General features: G+C 36.4%; 1 protein-coding gene across 1 annotated transcript in view; it reads right to left on the bottom strand.

Moving 5' to 3' along the window:
- The window catches only part of TDRD3 (tudor domain containing 3), a 217,941-nt gene that overhangs the window by 121,422 nt on the left and 77,166 nt on the right, over positions 1 to 19,353 (bottom strand). Inside the window, exons 7-9 of the mRNA XM_007945569.1 lie at positions 16,478 to 16,618; positions 3,704 to 3,860; positions 2,662 to 2,787 (exon numbers count right to left, since the gene is read on the bottom strand). Coding sequence (XP_007943760.1) covers positions 2,662 to 2,787; positions 3,704 to 3,860; positions 16,478 to 16,618 — 424 coding nt within the window. The remainder of the gene's footprint in view (positions 1 to 2,661; positions 2,788 to 3,703; positions 3,861 to 16,477; positions 16,619 to 19,353) is intronic.

The raw sequence follows: 19,353 nt of genomic DNA, 5'->3' as shown, positions 1-19,353 counted from the left end.
TTCCTGGCTTTTATCCCCTTTATCCTGCTCTTCCGGCCTGCTGCTCTGGGAGGGCCTGAGTTTCCTCTCCTCACCTAATCCCTTCGGCTGATTGCTCTTCTCTCTGGCTTCCTGGCTTTTAATCCCCTTTCTCCTGCTCTTCCCGCCTGCTACTTTGGGCATCCCTGAGTTGTCTCCCCTCACCTGTAACCCTGGGGCTGGCTGCTCTTCTGTCCAGGTTCCTGGCTTTTATCCCCTTTCTCCTGCTCTTTGACACGAGGGGTCACTATAAATCAGAATTGACTTGACAGCAACAGGTTACTAGTATTCAGATAATCAACTTTGATACCTTTTTCCAAGGGTAATGCTAATATTATTTCATCCTGCTAGTAGTGTAAGATATATTCTGTGAGAACTAAACCACTGTAGCAACATAGGTCACAGTAAACTTCCTATTCTCAATGCAATCTCATTATGATGTAAAATATGCTACAGGAGTCTAAAGCCAATGTAGGACGACAGGAGGATAAAGGAAGTGAAAGAAGATCTGAACGGAATAGTATAAGGGGAGTTTGTGAGCTCAGAAGAAAAGATTTTAGAAGTTATCATTGTACTCAAGTAATTTTATTCAAGTTGGTTTTGTTCAACGTAAACTATCTGTTCCTTTTATAGGTAAGTAATGTGAGGCCACGGTGCGTGTTTCTTTCAGTCAATGTTATAAGCCCAATACCCAGCACAGTACTTGTGACATGTAGAAATCAACAAATGATTGTCAAATGAGTAAATAAATAAGTGAATGAGAAACTATTAGGAAACACATGGTGAGTGCAGAATAAACAGTACAGTGTCTACCACTATGAATGAGGTAATTTAAAAACCCCTTAAGAGTGAAGAGGAAGACAGCAGAAGGCAGGGTGAGGAACATGCAAAAAGGGATCTTATAAGAAACTGAGCTTTTAAAAGATATATCCTTTAGTTCTGCATTTTTCTAGTAAGGCAAAATTAAGATTGTGATACAAACACCTCCAGGAATTGTGATGCAGACCAAAGTATGTACCAGAAAACAAATGATATATGAACATAGATATGAGATATTCTATTGGATCCTAAGATTGATTTTGCAGATAAAAGACACATAAGCATGTTTTCATGCACAGTGGGCTGAATTCTAGGATTGTTCCCAAGGTTCCTGTTTCTTGATGTACATGGCCCTGTTTAGTTCCCATTTTGTGAGGGTGGGCAAGACCTGTGTCTATGATGGGACATTACTCCCATGATCAGGGTACGTTATATGGCAAAGGTGAAAGCATTCTGCAGACACAGTGAAGGTTCTTAATCAGTTGGCTTTACGATAATCAAAATGGAGATTCTGCTGGGTAGGCCTGACCTATTTAGCTGAACCCTTTGCACGGAGGGTCTATGGGTCAAAGTCAGGAAGAAGTCAGAGAGACTTGAGGAAGCAGCAGAGACCATTTTTCAGGCCTTACAGAAGCAAACAACACCCCTGTAAACTGCCTATGGAGAAGACTGTGTGGCAGAAACCTGAGGGTATCCTCTAGGAGCTGAGATGTATCTGTCAGCAACATTCAACAAGAACACAGAGACTTCAGTCCTACAACCAAAAGGAACTGAATTCTGCCAACAACCAGCAGGGCTGGAAGAAGCCTTAAGAGTCTCAGGCGAGGTCACAGTCCCATCTGAAACCTTGATTTTGCCTGTTAGTCCCTGTTCTGCCTACCTGCCTACCCCTGAGGAGGGGACCCAATAGGAGATAAATCTTCATTGTTTTAAGCCACTAAATTTGTAGTAACTTGTTACACAGCAACAGAAAAGTAATACATCATGTCTTAAAACCAGGAAAACACTAATATTTTACAAATCTCATCTACCTCAAACATATAGTGAAACACACCTAAAACAATACAGTGGCTTTTTATACAATCTATAAAACAAGCTTCATTTTCATGAAATCTGGATACTTCAAATTTGTAATAAAAGCATTTTACCTCTAAGTTTATTTGTTTTAATTCAAAATATATCTAAAAGAGAAAACTGAATGTAGAATTATATTTGCCTAATCTTTTGAAATCACATAAAAAAATACCTTGCCATTTTAGGAAATATTTACTGTATTCTATGCTAAGAAAAACAGAGCTACATTTAACCACTTATTTTTCTTTATAGTATTTATGTTAAGCATTAAATATACTATACTAAGAAAATACACATCACATTATGGAAATACATTCACTCTAAATATGACTATTTCCATACAATACATGGTATGTGAATAAAGAAGAGATAAGACTTACATATTCAAGATAAAGTTACATATAACTTTTAAAATATCTTATATAGTAATAAATATTTAAACACAACAATCTGCTTTCATAAGTAGAGCTATAAGCTACATAAGAATAAAGTTGGGGAAAATAGTTTAGTGACATCATCCATCAAATAATTAGGGAGCAAGATAAACTGCCATTAGTATTTTCAGAATTTAACCATTAAAATTTTCCTCTGTTTTTGTGCAATAAATATATGATTGATATATTCGTAAACCCAGAATGCAGGTTACATTATCAGTTGCTTTATTAAACTTTTTTGTGTAATTCCAAATAACGTTTGATCTTTAAAAAAAAAAAAAAAAAAAGAAAGAAACCTTAGTTTAAGTTAACCTACCTTCCATATTCAAAGTTCCCATTTTAGACTCTAAGAAATCAAATAATGTGCTCGGTGCTGACGGCCTTGCATTTCCCAGGTCTTCCTCGTCTTCAGCTCTGCTTCGTCCCCTGCCTTTTCCTTTACCTTAAGATTTAAAAGCAAGGCATATATATTGTATATGCAAGAACAGAGGGAGAGAATACACTAAAATATAGTCAAACAGTCGTCGTAAGTAGGATTTTGTATACAAATTTTTCAGACTTTTTGCATATTTGCCATCTTATATATAAAAAGGTTTCTAAATGATTATATTTAATCTCCTAAGTGATCTATCCAGAAAGGTGGATTTGTTCATGTAAACTGGTTTTTAAGGGAAAAAAGCATTCATCCTTACCAATTTTTTTCTGAAACTACTTATTCCAGAAAATATGAAAGTGAGATTGACAAAAACCACGTAATACATTTGACCAAGCAAGGATTAAAGAATGACAGAATAAGTAAAAATTGTGTTCTTATTAATTTTTAGAAGTTTACTAAAGGTTCAGTTATGTATGCAAATGGCACACTTTTAGAAATAATTAACAGAACCAAACCAAACCCACTACCATCAAGTTGATTTCAACTCATAGCAACCCTTAACGATAGAAGAGAAGTGCCCATTGGATTTCCAAGGCTATAGATCTTTACAGAAGCAGGCTGCCTCATCTTTCTCCTGCAGAGCAGGCTTGGTGAGTTCAATTCACCAGCCTTTTGGTTAGCAATTGAATGCTTTAACGATGACTCCACCAAAGCTCCTAAGTAACAGAACTAAGTACTTCATATTTTCTCAAATACAACAACCATGTATAGGAGGCCACTATTAGAGCCAAAATAAAGATGAGGACAATAAGACTCAGAGAAACTTGCACAGGTCTTTGTGCTTCCAAAAAAGATCCACCTTCCACCTGATACAATGTTAAATAAGGGTGAAACCCTCCCAGTAGTAAGTTCCAACATCTGTCTATAACACATATTCCTGTGAAAAGCAAACCACACTGACACACTGCTTAATATAGGATACCTCTCAGAGGTGGACCTGTAACAGGTTTCTGTTTATTGCTGTTAAGAAGTACATTCAATGCGGCTTCTAAGTTGTTGCCATTATCCATAAGAGCTTGCCTCGATGCTTCCTTACTGAAGCCCATTTCTGTTATGTGCTTCAGAGCCTTCTCATCAACCTATAAGGAGAGAAGAAAAAGCTATGCTGATGTCCCATAAATAATACAAAGTATAACTTTTTAACCATATACTGTCTTTTAACTAAAAATTATATCTTATACTTATGGAAGAGATGTTATACTAATAGAACATTCATTTTGCTATTTTTTCACACACTCGTGAAGGAGACATCTGTATGATGTGTGAGGTTGTGTCTTGAGTACTCTGACTTCACAAGTTCTATTACAAATGCAAAAAATACATATGAAATGTCAGAGTAAGGCCTTTGAAAATAATACAGGCAGTGAAGAGAAAATTACCTAATGAAAATTTTTCATGCATGGTTAATACTTCTCCATCCTAGAAAGGAAATGTTGTAAGTTATATAGCATCTCTCCAAAAATGCAAAATATAAATTGAAGCTATCAAAATGATATCACTTCTCTAGGTTTGCTGTTTCCTTTTTTCCCATTACTTCAGTATTCTGCTCTATATTCCTTAGTAATCATTTCTATGATAGCCAAACAGGAAAGTCCACATTACAGATGTGAGAACCCAAAATCTCCCTGAAAAATCTAGACCTAAGTAGAATTCAAGAACCACTTTAAGTAACAGACATATCATATGAAGAAATTTCTTAGAAACCACAGCAAGCTTAGAAAGATGTAACCTTAACTTCTGTATATCTAAGAGTTAACGTAGACAGGCTTCAGGGTTATATGCGCACAGCATGCATGTTGCCAAGTACTCACTCGTACGCCTATGCAGCTAATGATCTACCACAGGGCTTTTCCTAAGCCCTAAGCATACTGTAGAATCATCCTCAACAAAGGAGCTACTATCAATTGATCAGAGTTGAACCATAACAGAAAATGTATTTACTATCTCTGCTATGTTGTTGTTGTTGTTGTTATGTGCCGTCAAGTCAACCCCGACTCATAGCGACCCCTCCTTGGGTTTCCGAGGCAGTATCACTACGGAAGTAGGATTGCCCAACCTTCCTTCCGAGGAGTGGCTGGTGGGTTTGAACCGCCAGCCGTCTGGTTAGCAGGCAAGTGTCTTAGCCACTATGCTACCAGAGCTCCCATCTCTGCTATAGATGACAAAGACTAAATAAGTTACACCAAGAAACATTTTGGGTATTTATTGATTAATAAAAGTATTCTTGGATCAAATCCTATGAAAGGGTAATATTCTTAATTAAATATTTATTTGAAAGATAATTAAGAGAAGGAAGATTTGGTTATTACTGTATGTTCAGATATGTTTTTGAATAGGAAGAGTTAATTATAGTTTTCATGGTCAGGTCATCTTTCATTTTCTTTAGGATATAGATATCCTCTAAATCAAGTCATAAAATTCATTTTTCAATTCCAATATTTCAGATGAAAGTTTAATAAAAGTTGAACGATTTCATATTAGTTTCTTAAAGCAAGCAAACGGCCAAGAAACACCTAGTGGATATATGATTGGAAAGCTTTAGTCTTGGCTGGCAGGGGGGAAAAAAAAAAAAAAAAAAAAAAACTAAGAGTGGCCTCAAAGGAAGAAAGATAAAAAGGCAACACTAGTGATCTGAAAAATGTACAGATGGAGGTTTTCCTGCCTTGCTTAGATACAATTATTACTCTATTACAAACTACCATTATCACACTCAAAGTTGATAGAAGATTCTCTTACCATCATACTGCTTCATTATGAATAAAGAAGCACAATACTTGCTAAAGTATTTACTGTAATTAATTCCACATATTTTACTCAGAGGGTGGGGAAAAAAAGGTAGCCACTCATCTTTCCTTTCAGGACCTCTCCTCTCCGAACCCCTTTCCCTTTTCTTTAATCAATTATATTCAAAAAGGAACTGCCCCCTCCCGACAAAGTTTCTTCAGAGCTCTTAACCTAGGTTCCATTTAAAATGACTGCTTTCAAGAAAATCTTAAACCAAATAAAACTAAATACAGAATGTGGTATGATTACGTCAATGTATATCTTTCCAAGAACTAGGACCACTGCTTTCATCACCTTCTCAAAAACGCTTAAGAACAACTGGACCATTGAAAATACCTTAAAAATTGATTTGAGCACTCCATCAACAAACTAAAGCACTGGCTTATTCAAATTAGTATCTATTCCACAGACATAAAGAAAGAAAAAAAAACTCATAATGTATGGAAAATATGCTGAGCTATCATACTATATTAGCAGAACAGACAAAGATATTGGTACAGGTTTATACACAGCATTTTTATTCATTATGCTTAAGAGATCTGCTTTCATGAGGTGTAATATACTACGCTTAAGAGGTATCAGTGCACCTGTATTTTTACAACATTAAAAAAGAACGAAGATATCAATGCAGAGTACCTGTTCCCACTAAATCGATTCCAATTCATAGCACCCCTACAGGACATAGTAGAACTGCTTAACTTAGTGACATCCGCATATGTTAATATTGGCTGGCTACAGAGAGCCAAGAAATCAGTTGTCTTATTGCACTGCACAATGTGCTGTAAAAGACCTCTTTAAAGTGTTAACAAGCAAAGATGTCACTCTGAAGACTAAGGTGCATCTAACCCAAGCCATGGTATTTTTAATCACCCTATATGCCTATGATATTTTTAATCACCCTATATGCCTATGATCCTCGGAAGGAAGGTTGGGCAATCTACTTCCATAGTGATACTGCCTCGGAAACCCAAGGAGGGGTCGCTATGAGTCGGGGCCGACTCGACAGCACATAACAACAACAACAACAATATGCCTATGAAAGCTGGACAACGAATAAGGAAGACAGAAGAAGAGCTGGTGTCTTTAAACTATGCTGTTGGTGAAGAATACTGAAAATACCATGGACTACCAGAGGAATCAACAAATCTGTCATGGAAGAAGTGCAGCTGGAATGCTCCTTTTAAGCGAGAATAACCAGATTTCATCTCAACTACTTTGGTCATGTGGTCAGAAGACACCAGTCCCTGGAGAAGAATATCATGGTTGGTAAAGTGGAGGATCAATGAAAAAGGCGAAGGCCCTCAACGAGATGTATTGACACATTGGCTGTGAAGATGGGCTCAAGCATGGCAAGGACTGTGAGGATGGTTCAAGACCAGGCAGTGTTTCATTCTGATGTACACAGGATCCTTATGAGTGGGAGCCAACTTGAAGGAACCTAAAAGCAACAAGCATAAAGACTCTAAATCATCATGTTAATTTCCTGGTTAAAGAGGAGATGGTTTTGCTTCAGATCAGGGATGAGGGATTCAGGTTTGAAAACTCATAGCTTGAATTTGTGCCCTTGATCTTTCTGTACAATATTTATGAAGGAAAGAAAAACCATCACCAATCACTGCAGGATCTTAGCTCCATCAACTGTTTCTATAGCTCTTATATTGTAACACTTCTGTTATTTGAGGCAGGAATGATTTTATTACAGTTTGAACCTCCAAATGGAACAAGAAAGATATTTCTTGGAACACCTGGGTGGTGTACACGGTTCAGTGCTGAGCTACTAACTAAAAGGCTAGTAGTAGTTCTGGTCCACCCAGAGGCACCACAAAAGAACAGCCTGGAAATCTACTTTCAAAAGATCACAGCCACATGGGCTGTCACCCCGAGTTGGAATTGACTCCACAGCAATTGATTTGGTTTGGGAATTTTTTTTCCCTCTACATATCTCACATTTAAGTAACTAATAAATATTTAAGTAATAAATTGACATAGCTATAAACCCATTATGGTAAATAAAGGGAAAAATTGCAAAGTAATTTCATGGGTTTTGTTTAGCCTCTAAATAGTTAACTGAGATATCCCATAAAACCATGATCCTTAACCTCCAACCAAGGAACTAAATCCCTGAAGTGTTTGGTTGCATATAAGCAGACTCAGCAACTATTTTTTTTTCTTTTTCTTTTTTGTTGTAAACACATCTATCATATAACTTTCACTAATTCAACTTTTTAAAGGGGTACAACTCATTGATAGCAATTACATTAATCGGCTGTGAAAACCTACCTTTAATTAATCACTATCACCATAAACTGAAACTCAGTACTCCATAAGCAATAATTGTCCTTTTCCATCTCCCTACCATCCCTGGTAACCACTAATAAACTTTGGTCTCTATATACTTACCATAACACAAGTATATGAGTCTCTTCTTTTAAATATTTTGGGTACGTATCTAAGAATGGAATGCTGGGTCATATGGTTGTTGTTGTTGTTATGTGCCACCGAGTCAGACCCAACTCATAGTGAACCCTCCTTGGGTTTCCGAGGCAGCATCACTATGGAAGTAGATCGCCCAACCTTCCTTCCAAGGAGTGGCTGGTGGGTTTGAACCACCAGCTTTCTGGTTAGCAGTCAAGTGCCTGAGGCACTACGCTACCAGAGCTCCTGGGTCATATGGTAGTTATATTTTTAGTTTTTTGAGGAACTCCCATACTGTTTTCTACAATGGCTGTACCACTTTGCATTCCTACCAGCAATGGATAAGAATTCAAATTTCCCCACATCCTTGTCAGCATCTGCTATTTTCTTTCTTTTTCAATCTTGGCCATCCTAGTGAAGTGAATGGTATTTCACTGTGGTTTTGATTTGTATCTTTCTGATAGGCAATGCCATTAAATAGTTTTTCATGAGTCTGATGGTCATTTGAATATCTTCTGGTTGAAATGTCTATTCAATCCTTTGCTCATTTTATTATTAGACTGTTTGTCTTTTGGATAAATTGTCAAAAGTTTTATACATATTTTAGTTATTAGATTCTTACTGAATATATGGTCTCCATGTCTCCAAAAATATTCTCCCAGTTAGTAGCTTGTCCTTTCACTCTTTTGGTAAAGTCTTTCGATAAACAAAATTTTTAAATTTTTATGAGGCCCCATTTACTTGTCTTTTACTGTTTGTATTTTAATTATTATATTAGATAATCATTGTTAAAAGCTAGGCCTGATAGCCTTACTCCTGAATTTTCTGCTAACAATTTCATGGTTTTAGTTTTCACATTTAGGTACTTAATACAAATGCTGCACTTGTGTTTGTTTTTAAAGAACTGACTCAGTCATTGTTTGAAATCTACAGAGCAGGTTGGTGCTGAAAAATCTAGGTGAAAGTTGATGTTGCAGTCTTGAGTGGAAATCTAAAAGGGCAGGCCAGCAGGCTGGAAATTTGGTAGAATTTTTATGAACCAGCTTTGAGGCATATTCTTTTTTCTTGGAAAACCTTAGATTTTTGCTCTTAAGGCTTTCAACTGGTTTAAAATCAGGAAGCATGAGTCCCCCTATTTTGCTATATGCTTTCAACATTGCTTTACCTAGTGCAGACCTCTTGCCATTCCATATAAGCTGGTTTTCAAACCAAAGGTGTTGGAATTCTGATTGGGATTGCATTGAATCTATAGATTGACTTGGGTATAACACTCAGTTTTCTGATCCATGAACATGGAACATTTAATTAAGTGTTCGTTAATATCCTTCAGCAGTGTTGTATAATTTTCATTATACAAGTCTTTCACATCCCAGATAAAATTTATTTTATTATCTTTGATGCAACTGTAAATATATCATTTCCCTAATTTCCCTTTCAAACTTCTCATTGGAGATGTGCACAAACTCAACTGATTTTTCTTTGTATATCCTGTGTCCTGCAACTTTCTAATTGCTCATTAGCTCTAGAAGCTTTCTTATGGATTCTGGGATTTCCTATATATAGGATCATGTCATCCATGAAGAGATAATTTTACTTTTTGTTTTCCAACCTGCACAGTTTTCTTTCTTTTTCTTGTCTTACTACACTGACTAAGACTTATAATATGATATTGAATAGAAGTGGTGAGAATAGGAGCCCATGTCTTGTTACCAATTTCAAGCAGAAAACTCCCAATCATTTTCCATTAAGTATAATGTTGGCTGTTGGTTTTTCATGCATGCTCTCAGTCACATTGGGGAATGTCCCTTCTATTCCACTCTTGCTAAGAGTTTTCATCAATAAAGGGTGCTGGATTTTATCCAATGCTTTTTCTGTATCCATAAAGATGATTGTTGTTGTTGTTAGGTGCCATGAAGTTGCTCCGACTCACAGTGACCCTATGTACAGCAGACCAAAACACTACCCTGTCGTGTGCCAGCCTCATGATCCTTGCTATACCTGAGCCCATCATTGCAGCCACTGTGTCAATCCATTATGTCGAGGACTTCTCTTTCGTTGACCCTCCACTTTACCAAGCATGATATCCGTCTCCAGGTAATGGTCACTTCTGACAACATGACCAAAGTAGGTGAGACAAAGTCTGGCCATTCTCACTTCCAACGAGCATTCCAGCTGCACTTCTTCCACGACAGATTTGTTAGTTCTTTTAGCAGTTCATGGTACTTTCAACATTCTTCATCAGCACAGTAACTCAAAAGCATCGACTCTTCTTCAGTCTTCCTTATTCACTGTCCAGGTGTCATATGCATATGAGCCAACTGAAAATACTATGGCTTGTATAAGGAGCATCTTAGTCCTCAAGGAGACATCTTTGCTCTTCAGCACTTCAAAGAGATCTTCTGCAGCCAATTTGCCCATTGCTATATGTTGTCTGATATCTTGACTGCTGCTTCCCTTGGTGTTAACTGTAGAACCAAATAATATGAAGTCTTTAACAACTTCATTTTTTTCTCCATTTATCGTGATGCTGCTTATTGGCCCAGTTGTGAGGATTTTTTTTTCTTCATATTGAGGTGCAATCCATACTGCAGTCTGTATTCTTCAATCTTCATTAGTAAGTGCCTCAAGTCATCCTCACTCTCAGCAAGAAAAGTTGTGTAGTCAGCATATCGCAGTTTGTTGATGATTCTTCCTCCAATCCTGATGTCACGTTCTTCATATAGTCCAGCTTCTCGGATTGTTTGCTCAGAATATAGACTGAATAAATACAGTGCAAGGATACAACCCTGATGCACTCCCTTCTTGATTTTAAACCATGCAGTGTCCCCTTGCTCTGTTCGAACAACAGCCTCCTGGTCTATGTACAGGTTCCTCATGAGAACAATTAAGTGTTCTGGAATTCCCATTCTTCTCAATGTTATCCATACTTTGCTTTGATCCACACAGCAGAATAATTTTGCATAGTCAATGAAACACAAGTAAACATCTTTCTGGTATTCCTTGCTTTCAGTCAAGATCCATCTGACATTAGTAATGTTATCTCTTGTTTCACGGCCTCTTCTAAATCCAGCTTGCATTTCTGGAAGTTGTCTGTCAATATACTGTTGCAACCATTTTTTAATTTCTTCAGTAAGATTTTACTTGTGTGCGATATTAATGATATTGTTTGGTAATTTCCACAATCTGTGGGATCACCTTTCTTTGGAATGGGTACAAATATGGATCTCTTCCAGTCAGTTAGGCAGGTAGCTGTTTTCAAAATCTCCTGGCATAGGCGAGTAAGTGCCTCCAGCGTGACATCCATTTGTTGAAACATCTCAACGGGTGTTCCATCAATTCCTGGAATCTTGTTTTTCACCATTTTCTTCAGTGCTGCTTCGACATCTTCCTTCAGTACCATTGGTTCTTGATCATATGCCACCTCCTGAAATGGATGAACATGGAATAATTCTTTTTGGTACAGTGACTGTATATTCCTTCCATCTTCTTTTGATGTTTCCTGCATTATTCAATATTTTGCCCTTAGAATCTTTCAATATTGCAACTTGAGGCTTAAATTTTTTCTGCAGTTCTTTGAGCTTGAGAAATGCCAAGTGTGTTCTTCCCTCTTGGTTTTCTAACTGCAGGTGTTCGCACATTTCATTGTAATAAATGGCTTTGTTTTCTTGAGTTGCTCTTTGAAATCTTCTGTTCAGCTCTTTTATCTTGTCATTTCTTCCATTTGCTTTAGCTACTCTCTGTTCAAGGTCAAGTTTCAGAGTCTCTTCTGTCATCCATTTAGGTCTTTTCTTCCTTTCCTGTCATTTTAATGACATTTTGCTTTCCTCATGAATGATGTTCTTGATGTCATCCCACAAGTCCTCTGGTTTTCAGTCATTATTCCATGTTCATCCATTGATGAATGCCATGTCACTACTCTTTGTCATTCCCAACAAAGTAGATAGATCATATGGTTGTCTGATTCAAAATGGCCAAACCAGTCCATTTCAGCTCACTAATGACTAGAATATCAATCTTTATGCATTCTATTTCATTTTTGACAATTTCCAATTTTCCTAGATTCATACTTTGTACAGTCCATGTTCCAATTATTAATGGATGTTTGCAGCTGGTTCTCTTCAGTTTGAGTCATGCCACATCAGCAAATAGAGGTCTCGAAAGTTTTACTTTATCCACATCATTAAGGTCAGTTCTACTCTGATGACACAGCTCTTTCCCATTGGTATTTTGAGTGCCTTCCAACCTGAGGGGCTCATCTTCCAGCACTGTGTCAGACAATATTTCAGGGCTATTCATAAAGTTGTCCAGTAATATATCAGACAGTATTTCATTGCTATTCATAAGGTTTTCCCTGGGCTATTCTTTGAGAAGTAGATGGCCTCTTCCGTCTTCCAAATCTGTCTCAATCTGAAAGCTTGCCAAAACCTGTCCACCATGGGCAATCCTGCTGGCATTTGAAACACTGGTGGCACAGCCTCCAGCCTCACAGCAACACGCAAGCCACCACAGTACAACAAACTGACAGACAAGTTCATCTCCCTTAGCTGTTCTAAACCTTTCCTCCCACTTCCTGGCTTTCCCCCTACCTGTTCTGGCTGTACACTCTGGCTTCCCACTACCTGCCTTAAATGGGGGCTCTCCCTCCCCTTACCTTGGATCCACCCATTGGCTCTGGCTTCTTCCTGCTTCCTGCTTTTGGGTAGGGGCTCTCCCTCCCCTTACCTTGGCCCTTAATACAAATTTTACATTTGTATAAAGATGATTATATAGTTCTTTTCCTTTTTCTATTGATGTGGTGTATTATGTTGATTGATTTCCTAATGCTAAACCATCCCTGAATTCTTGGAATAAATCCCACTTGATCATGGTTTATGACTCTTTTAATACATTGTAGAATTTTATTCACTAGTATTTTATTGAGGACTTTAGTATCTATAGTCATAACAGATATTAGGTTGTAGTTTTCTTTTCTTGTGGTGCCTTTAACTTGGCTTGGTGTCAGAGTTATGTTTACTTCTTAGAATGAAATAGAGAGTATTCCTACTTTTTCAGTATTTTAAATGGGATCTGTGTCAAATCTTCTCTAAATGTTTGGTAGTATTCCCCAGTGTGGCCCAGAATTTTTTTCCACTGAGAGGTTGTTGATTGTTGATCTTTTTTTTTTTTTTTTTTAAATTTTAGGCATTCTAGCAGGAATGTAGGTAGTGGTATCTCATTGAGGTTTTATCTTGCTTTTAATCTGCATTTAATTTGAAAGCATCCTCTCCCAGTCAGTGGCTTTCCTATTCATTTTCTTAAATGTCATTTAATAAGCAGAAGTTTTAAAATTTTTATGAAGTCTAAGTTATTTGATAATTGTTTTCTTTTACAGTATTGCCTTCTGAATCCAGTCTAGCAAATCTTTGCCTAATGACATGTCACAAAGACATTCTCCCATTTTGACTTCAGAAGTTTTAAAGTTTTAACTTTTATCAGTTAAGACAAAATAAGTATACCTATAGTTGTCTAAGGAGCACTAGTGGCAAAACAGTTAAGTGCTCAATTGGTAACTGAAAGGTTGGTGATTCTAATCTACTACCAGCTCTACAGGTGTAAAGAGATCTGGTGATCTACTCCTGCAGAGATTTACAACCTAAGAAACCCTATGAAGCAGTTCTACTCTGTCAATAGAGAGTTATTATGAGTTGAAATTGACTCAAAAGAACACAATTACAAAAAGTTGGCTAAGAAATAATAAAATTATTTTAGTAATACAAATTACACTTAATGTATATACACGCCATTTTTACACTATCAACTTCTAACTCATGACCAAAATGATTCTAAAAGAGATTTAAAAAAAAAGAGAGAGACAGAGAATGGTAATCTATAAAGTTAGGATGTTTACATTTTCATTAGAAATAAAATATCTCTACAGTCATTTTTATCTCTAGTTTAAGTACTTCCACAGACTGACAGATGAGTATTTATGATATTATAAAGACATATGTAAATGTTACTGTCACAGATAAAGGAATCTATTAATATAAAATATACTACTTCACAGTAAGTTCCCCTTCTTTTCCCCCTCTGTTACCCATCCCTGAGTTTCAGATAGCAAATGGTGGTGTTGTTAGGTGGTGTCGAGTTCATTTTGACTCACAGTGACCCTATGTACAAGAAAACGAAACAATGCCTTGTCCTTTGACATCCTCACAATTGTTGCTATGCCTCACAATTGTTATACAGCATATGCAGAACCTAATAAAGACAATTCTTTGAATGAAAGAATTAACGAGAAGAAGAGTTTGACCATAAAAATGTTTACTGGATTTTGGATGTCAAGTTTTCAATTTCTTAAATGTGAAAACGAATTAGTATTTGTACTCAAATAGCTATAGACAGTGATTGCAAAAGAATCCTTCTTCATAAACAAAGATATTTCCTTCCTTAAAAAAAATTGTCAGTGTTTGCCTTAAGACATTTGCATTTATTTGCCTTTTAAAACACCCTTCATTCCTTCAATACTAAAAGATTAAGATATTGCCTCCAGAGAATGAAGCTGACAGAGATACTTTCAAAACCATACTCTAGTAAAAAATAGCATGCCACTGAGTATGGCAGAAAACTAATTAAAAAAAAAAAAAAAGAAGAAGAAGAAGAACCTGAGCTGACTGCTGACACATGCTTCTCTTCTCATATTTCTATAGCAGCCTCAATTTTCCCTTTTCTTATTCATTGTGCACCTTTTACCCCAAGCTCATAATATTCTTTATCTTGTCTTCCTATCTCACTTTGTTTTTTTCTCCCTTTCCCTGACATTAAGCTATACATTGTAGTTATTCAATTTTTTTCCACCAAAATATCTCATGACAACTTTGGTTGCCATTCCAACAACCCACCCTGCTATTTAAACTTTGATTTTTTAAAAGAATCAGATGGTGATATGTTCAAGGGAAGAGGAAGCCTGACCCAAAGTTACAAACCCTTTGCCAATGAATGGTTTAGGAGTGGGCAAATGACCTAATTCCAGTTAATAATATATAGGTAAATGCCAAAAACCAAACTCACTGCTGTCAAGTCAGTTCTGACTCATAGCAACCCCTCCTTGGGTTTCTAAGGGGATATCGTTATGGAAGTAGACTGCCCAGACTTCCTTCCAAGGAGTAGCTGGTGGATTTGAACCACCAGCCTTCTGGTTAGCAGTCAAATGCCTTAGGTACTACACTACCAGAGCTAACGGAAATGTGAAAATTTGTGAAAAGATTTCCTTTTACGGAGAAATGGCTCCTTTCTTCCTGTCTTTGGACATTTTGGGGAAGATATAATGTATGGAACCTTGTAACCCTAAGGAGAAAGGCAAGAAAATGACGGATATGCCCACCAGAGCTCTGCATTGTTATACTGTTCAATTAATCCACCTTTGTAACCATCTGCCTCTGGGTTTCTTGTTCCACAAGATAATTTTCTTTGTTATCTAGTGTTGCTGTAAGAGAAATAACCTAATTAGGTGGCTTTAACAAATATAAATTTAGTTTCTCACACTTTACGAAGCTAGCAGTCAAAATTCAGAGCACCGGCTTTAGGGGAAGGCTTCATCTATGTGTCACCTCCAGGGGAAAGCTGTCTTTTCAGCTTCTGTTTCCTGAGTCCTTGGAGATCTCCATGTGGCTAGGCATCAATCTTCCCCCATTTCTGCTGGTTTGCCCTAATCTGCTGTTTTTATATCTTGTAAAGATGTTGACTCAAAACACACCCTACACTAATCCTATCTCATTAACAAAACAAAGATAACCCATTCCCAAATGAGATTATAACCACAGGCACAGAAGTTAGGATTTACAATGCATAATACTGGGGACACAATTCAATCTATAACAATAACAAAATCCAATGGCTTAAATTAATCTTTGGTATTCTATAACCTATAGGCAAAATCATCTGAAGTTATGAGGTAGAGGAAAATGAATTCTCTCCAGTTCTCCTTAGATCAGCTTATCAGAAATGTCTTTGACTCCTCCATTTATCTTAAAAAATCTGTTTACTTTGTAAATGAGTCCATAATATATACACATTTCTTTTTTTTTTTTTTTTCAAAAAAAAAACAAAACTTTAAGTAAAAGTTGAGAAAAGATGTGGGGAGGGCATGAAAGGACTATGGAGAGGTTGATAATTATTATGTTTTCAGTGTATCATCTTTTAGAATGTAATTTCCACTAAGTATCTTCAATTTAATTTGATAAATTTTATCAACCCAATCCAAAAAACATTACTACGATATTAGAGATTTAAATCGAGTTTTAAACACATTATTTTTCAAATGACCCAAGTTTTTCCATGAGTTACTTATAATCTTTATTAAAAGAAAAAAGCCTTTTTGAGTTAACATCTATTCATAATACACTGAACACTCACCAGCTTACCACACTCACCACAGGTGATTATGAGAAAGAGTAACAGTTATCAAGGCTATTAAAAGAAGAACACATTAAATTTGTTGTTGGTTCTTTAGCCTTACCAGTTCTCTATAGACAGCTTCATGTTTTCCCTCAGGTTTAGCTGACTTTTCTTTCTGTAAAATTTCCCTGTTTCGGTTACCACTAGTATTCATATTGAGATTACTTCTAGCAACACCACCACCTCCGCCAAATGTCTTGGTCTATAGATAAGAAAAAGATAAAAGAGATATAATTAAGCAATATTTTAAAATAGCTCTGAAGACTAAGCTATAACTAAAAGGATCTTGTAAAAATGAAGTACTTGAAAGTGTTCTAATTATGACTTAAATGAAAAATGAAATGCTAACTTATTCTTTTTAGATAGCACAAGTATCAACTAGCCATAATCTCTTTTTTTCACAAGTCCAGGTCAAGCAATAAAAACATTATAGGATTAAAATCTTTAAACTTCTTAAGGAAAATGTTTAGAATAAACTTAAGCGTGAAAGAGAAGAAAATAAAATAATTCAAGTATTGTGCAGATTAGTTATCAAAATGATTTTAAGTAAAATACTTGGCTGATGTTGTAAGACTTCAGTTACAAATCTGTTTACACAGCAAGGATATCTTTGTTGTTGTTGTTGTGGTTATGTGCCAGCGAGTCAGACCCGACTCATAGCGACTCCTCCTTGGGTTTCCGAAGTAGATTGCCCCATCTTCCTTCCGAGGAGTGGCTGGTGGGTTTGAACTGCCAGCCTTCTGATTAGAAGTCAAGTGCCTTAGGCCCTATGCTACCAGAGTTTTAGCAAGCCACTAAACCCATCTAGAATAGTTAATTATCTCCAGAGTCCAATATTATAATTTTGAGAAAGTGACCATAAATAAAATTTAACGTTGGATTAAAACTGTTATTACTATTTTATTATTTTCATTAATTACATAATATGCTACTATATATACTATATATATAATATTATATACTATTACATTATGTATATTATACTATATAATTATATAATATGCTACTATGTCTAAATTCTCTACTTATCTAATTATTTCAATAACTATATATATGCTACATACATGTGCTAAAAGGAGCTCTGGTAGCATAGTGGCTAAAGCACTTGACTGCTAACCAGAAGGCTGGTGGTTCAAACCCACCAGCCAGCCACTCCTTGGAAGGAAGGTTGGGCAATCCTACTTCCGAAGTGATACTGCCTCAGAAACCCAAGGAGGGGTCACTATGAGTCTGGGCTGACTCGACGGCACATAACAACAACAACAACATATGTGCTAAAACTTGATTTGATCAAATACTATGAAAAGACTACAATATAATTAATACTGGTTTGGAAAGACACAAAGCATAATAGAAAAACATGCCACAATTGTTACTTGTACAGTATCAAATTAAAAATATGGTTACAGAATATCTCAATAGTTCTAACAGAGAGGATGAAATCAAAACTTGGTTTTTATGAGACAATGACCTATATTTTTAAATGTATTTAAAAATGATTACAATAAGCCAACATCCAAGACATATTTATGTAATATTGGGAAATTAAATAGAACAGATGAAAATATAAGGAACAGAACCTGAAAAATAGAAAAATGAGGTTAAATGAACATTAATGGATAATATATAAAATACCTTTACTTGCTAACTGATATATCACAATATTTAAATTTAATTCAAATTAAAATTAAAACCACATCTTCAAAGATCAAACACGCATTACTGGTTGATTCACTTTTTGGTTTACAGAGTTCCCACCCAAACAAAAAAGTCTTGAAATGTTTTGATATTCACTATTTACATAACAGTAAAGAAAAATTAATGTTTATACTAGTATGATAAATACTCATTTCTCTTTACAGTTATGCAAGTGGTATTGTTAGGTGGCGTCAAGTCAGTTCTCACTCATAGCAACCCCTATGTACAGAACTAAATATTGCCTGGTCAGTCCTGTGCCATTTTCATTATCTTTGCTATGTTTGAGCAAAACACAGCAAAAGCTATTGTGTCATTCCACCCCACTGAGGGTCTTACTCTATTTCACTGACATTCTATTTTACCAAGCATGATGTCCTTCTTCAGGGACTGGTCCCTGCTGGTAACATGTCCAAAATATGTGAGACAAAGTCTTGACTTACTCACTTCTAAGGAGCATTCTGGGTATTATTTCTTCTAACACAGATTTGGTATACTCAGTATTGTTCACCAACACCATACCAAAAACCAAACCAAACTCACTGCCATTGAGTTGGATCCGACTGATAGCAACCCCTGCTTGGGTTTTCAAGGTAGTATCACTACGAAAGTAGATCACCCAATCTTCTTTCCAAGGAGTGGCTTGTGTGTATGAACCATCAGCCTTCTGGTTAGCAGTCAAATGCCTTAAGCACTATGCCACCAGAGCTCCCATAATTCAAAGATATTAATTCCTCTTTTGTCTTTCTTATTCACTGTCCAGCTTTCATACGCAAATGAGGCAAGCAAAAATATCATGGCTTAGCAAATGAGGCAAGCAAAAATACCATGGCTTGGGTCCCATGAATCTTAGTCCTTAAAGTGGTATCTTTGCTTTTGAACACTTTCCTGAGGTCTTTTGAAGCATATTTGCCCCATGCAATATGCCATTGATGGTGGATCCAAGTAAAATAAAATCCTTGACTATATTTTCTCTGTTTACTCCTCGGAAGGAAGGTTGGGCAATCCTACTTCCGTAGTGATACTGCCTTGGAAACTCAAGGAGGGGTCGCTATGAGTCGGGTTTGACTCGACCACACATAACAACAACAACATCAGGATGTCCAGTTGTGAGGACTTTTTTTTTTTTTTTTTAATGTTGACGTATAATCCACATTAGGAGCTCTGGTTGCATAATGCCTAAGGCACTTGACTGCTAACCAGAAGGCTGGCGGTTCAAACCCACCAGCCACTCCTCGGAAG

This window comes from Orycteropus afer, unplaced genomic scaffold (genome assembly GCF_000298275.1).
Source record: "Orycteropus afer afer isolate SDZICR_OR568_19922 unplaced genomic scaffold, OryAfe1.0 scaffold00138, whole genome shotgun sequence".
Lineage (NCBI taxonomy): Eukaryota > Metazoa > Chordata > Mammalia > Tubulidentata > Orycteropodidae > Orycteropus > Orycteropus afer.
Note: the sequence above shows the minus strand (reverse complement) of the source record. Positions and strands in the feature narration are given on the sequence as shown.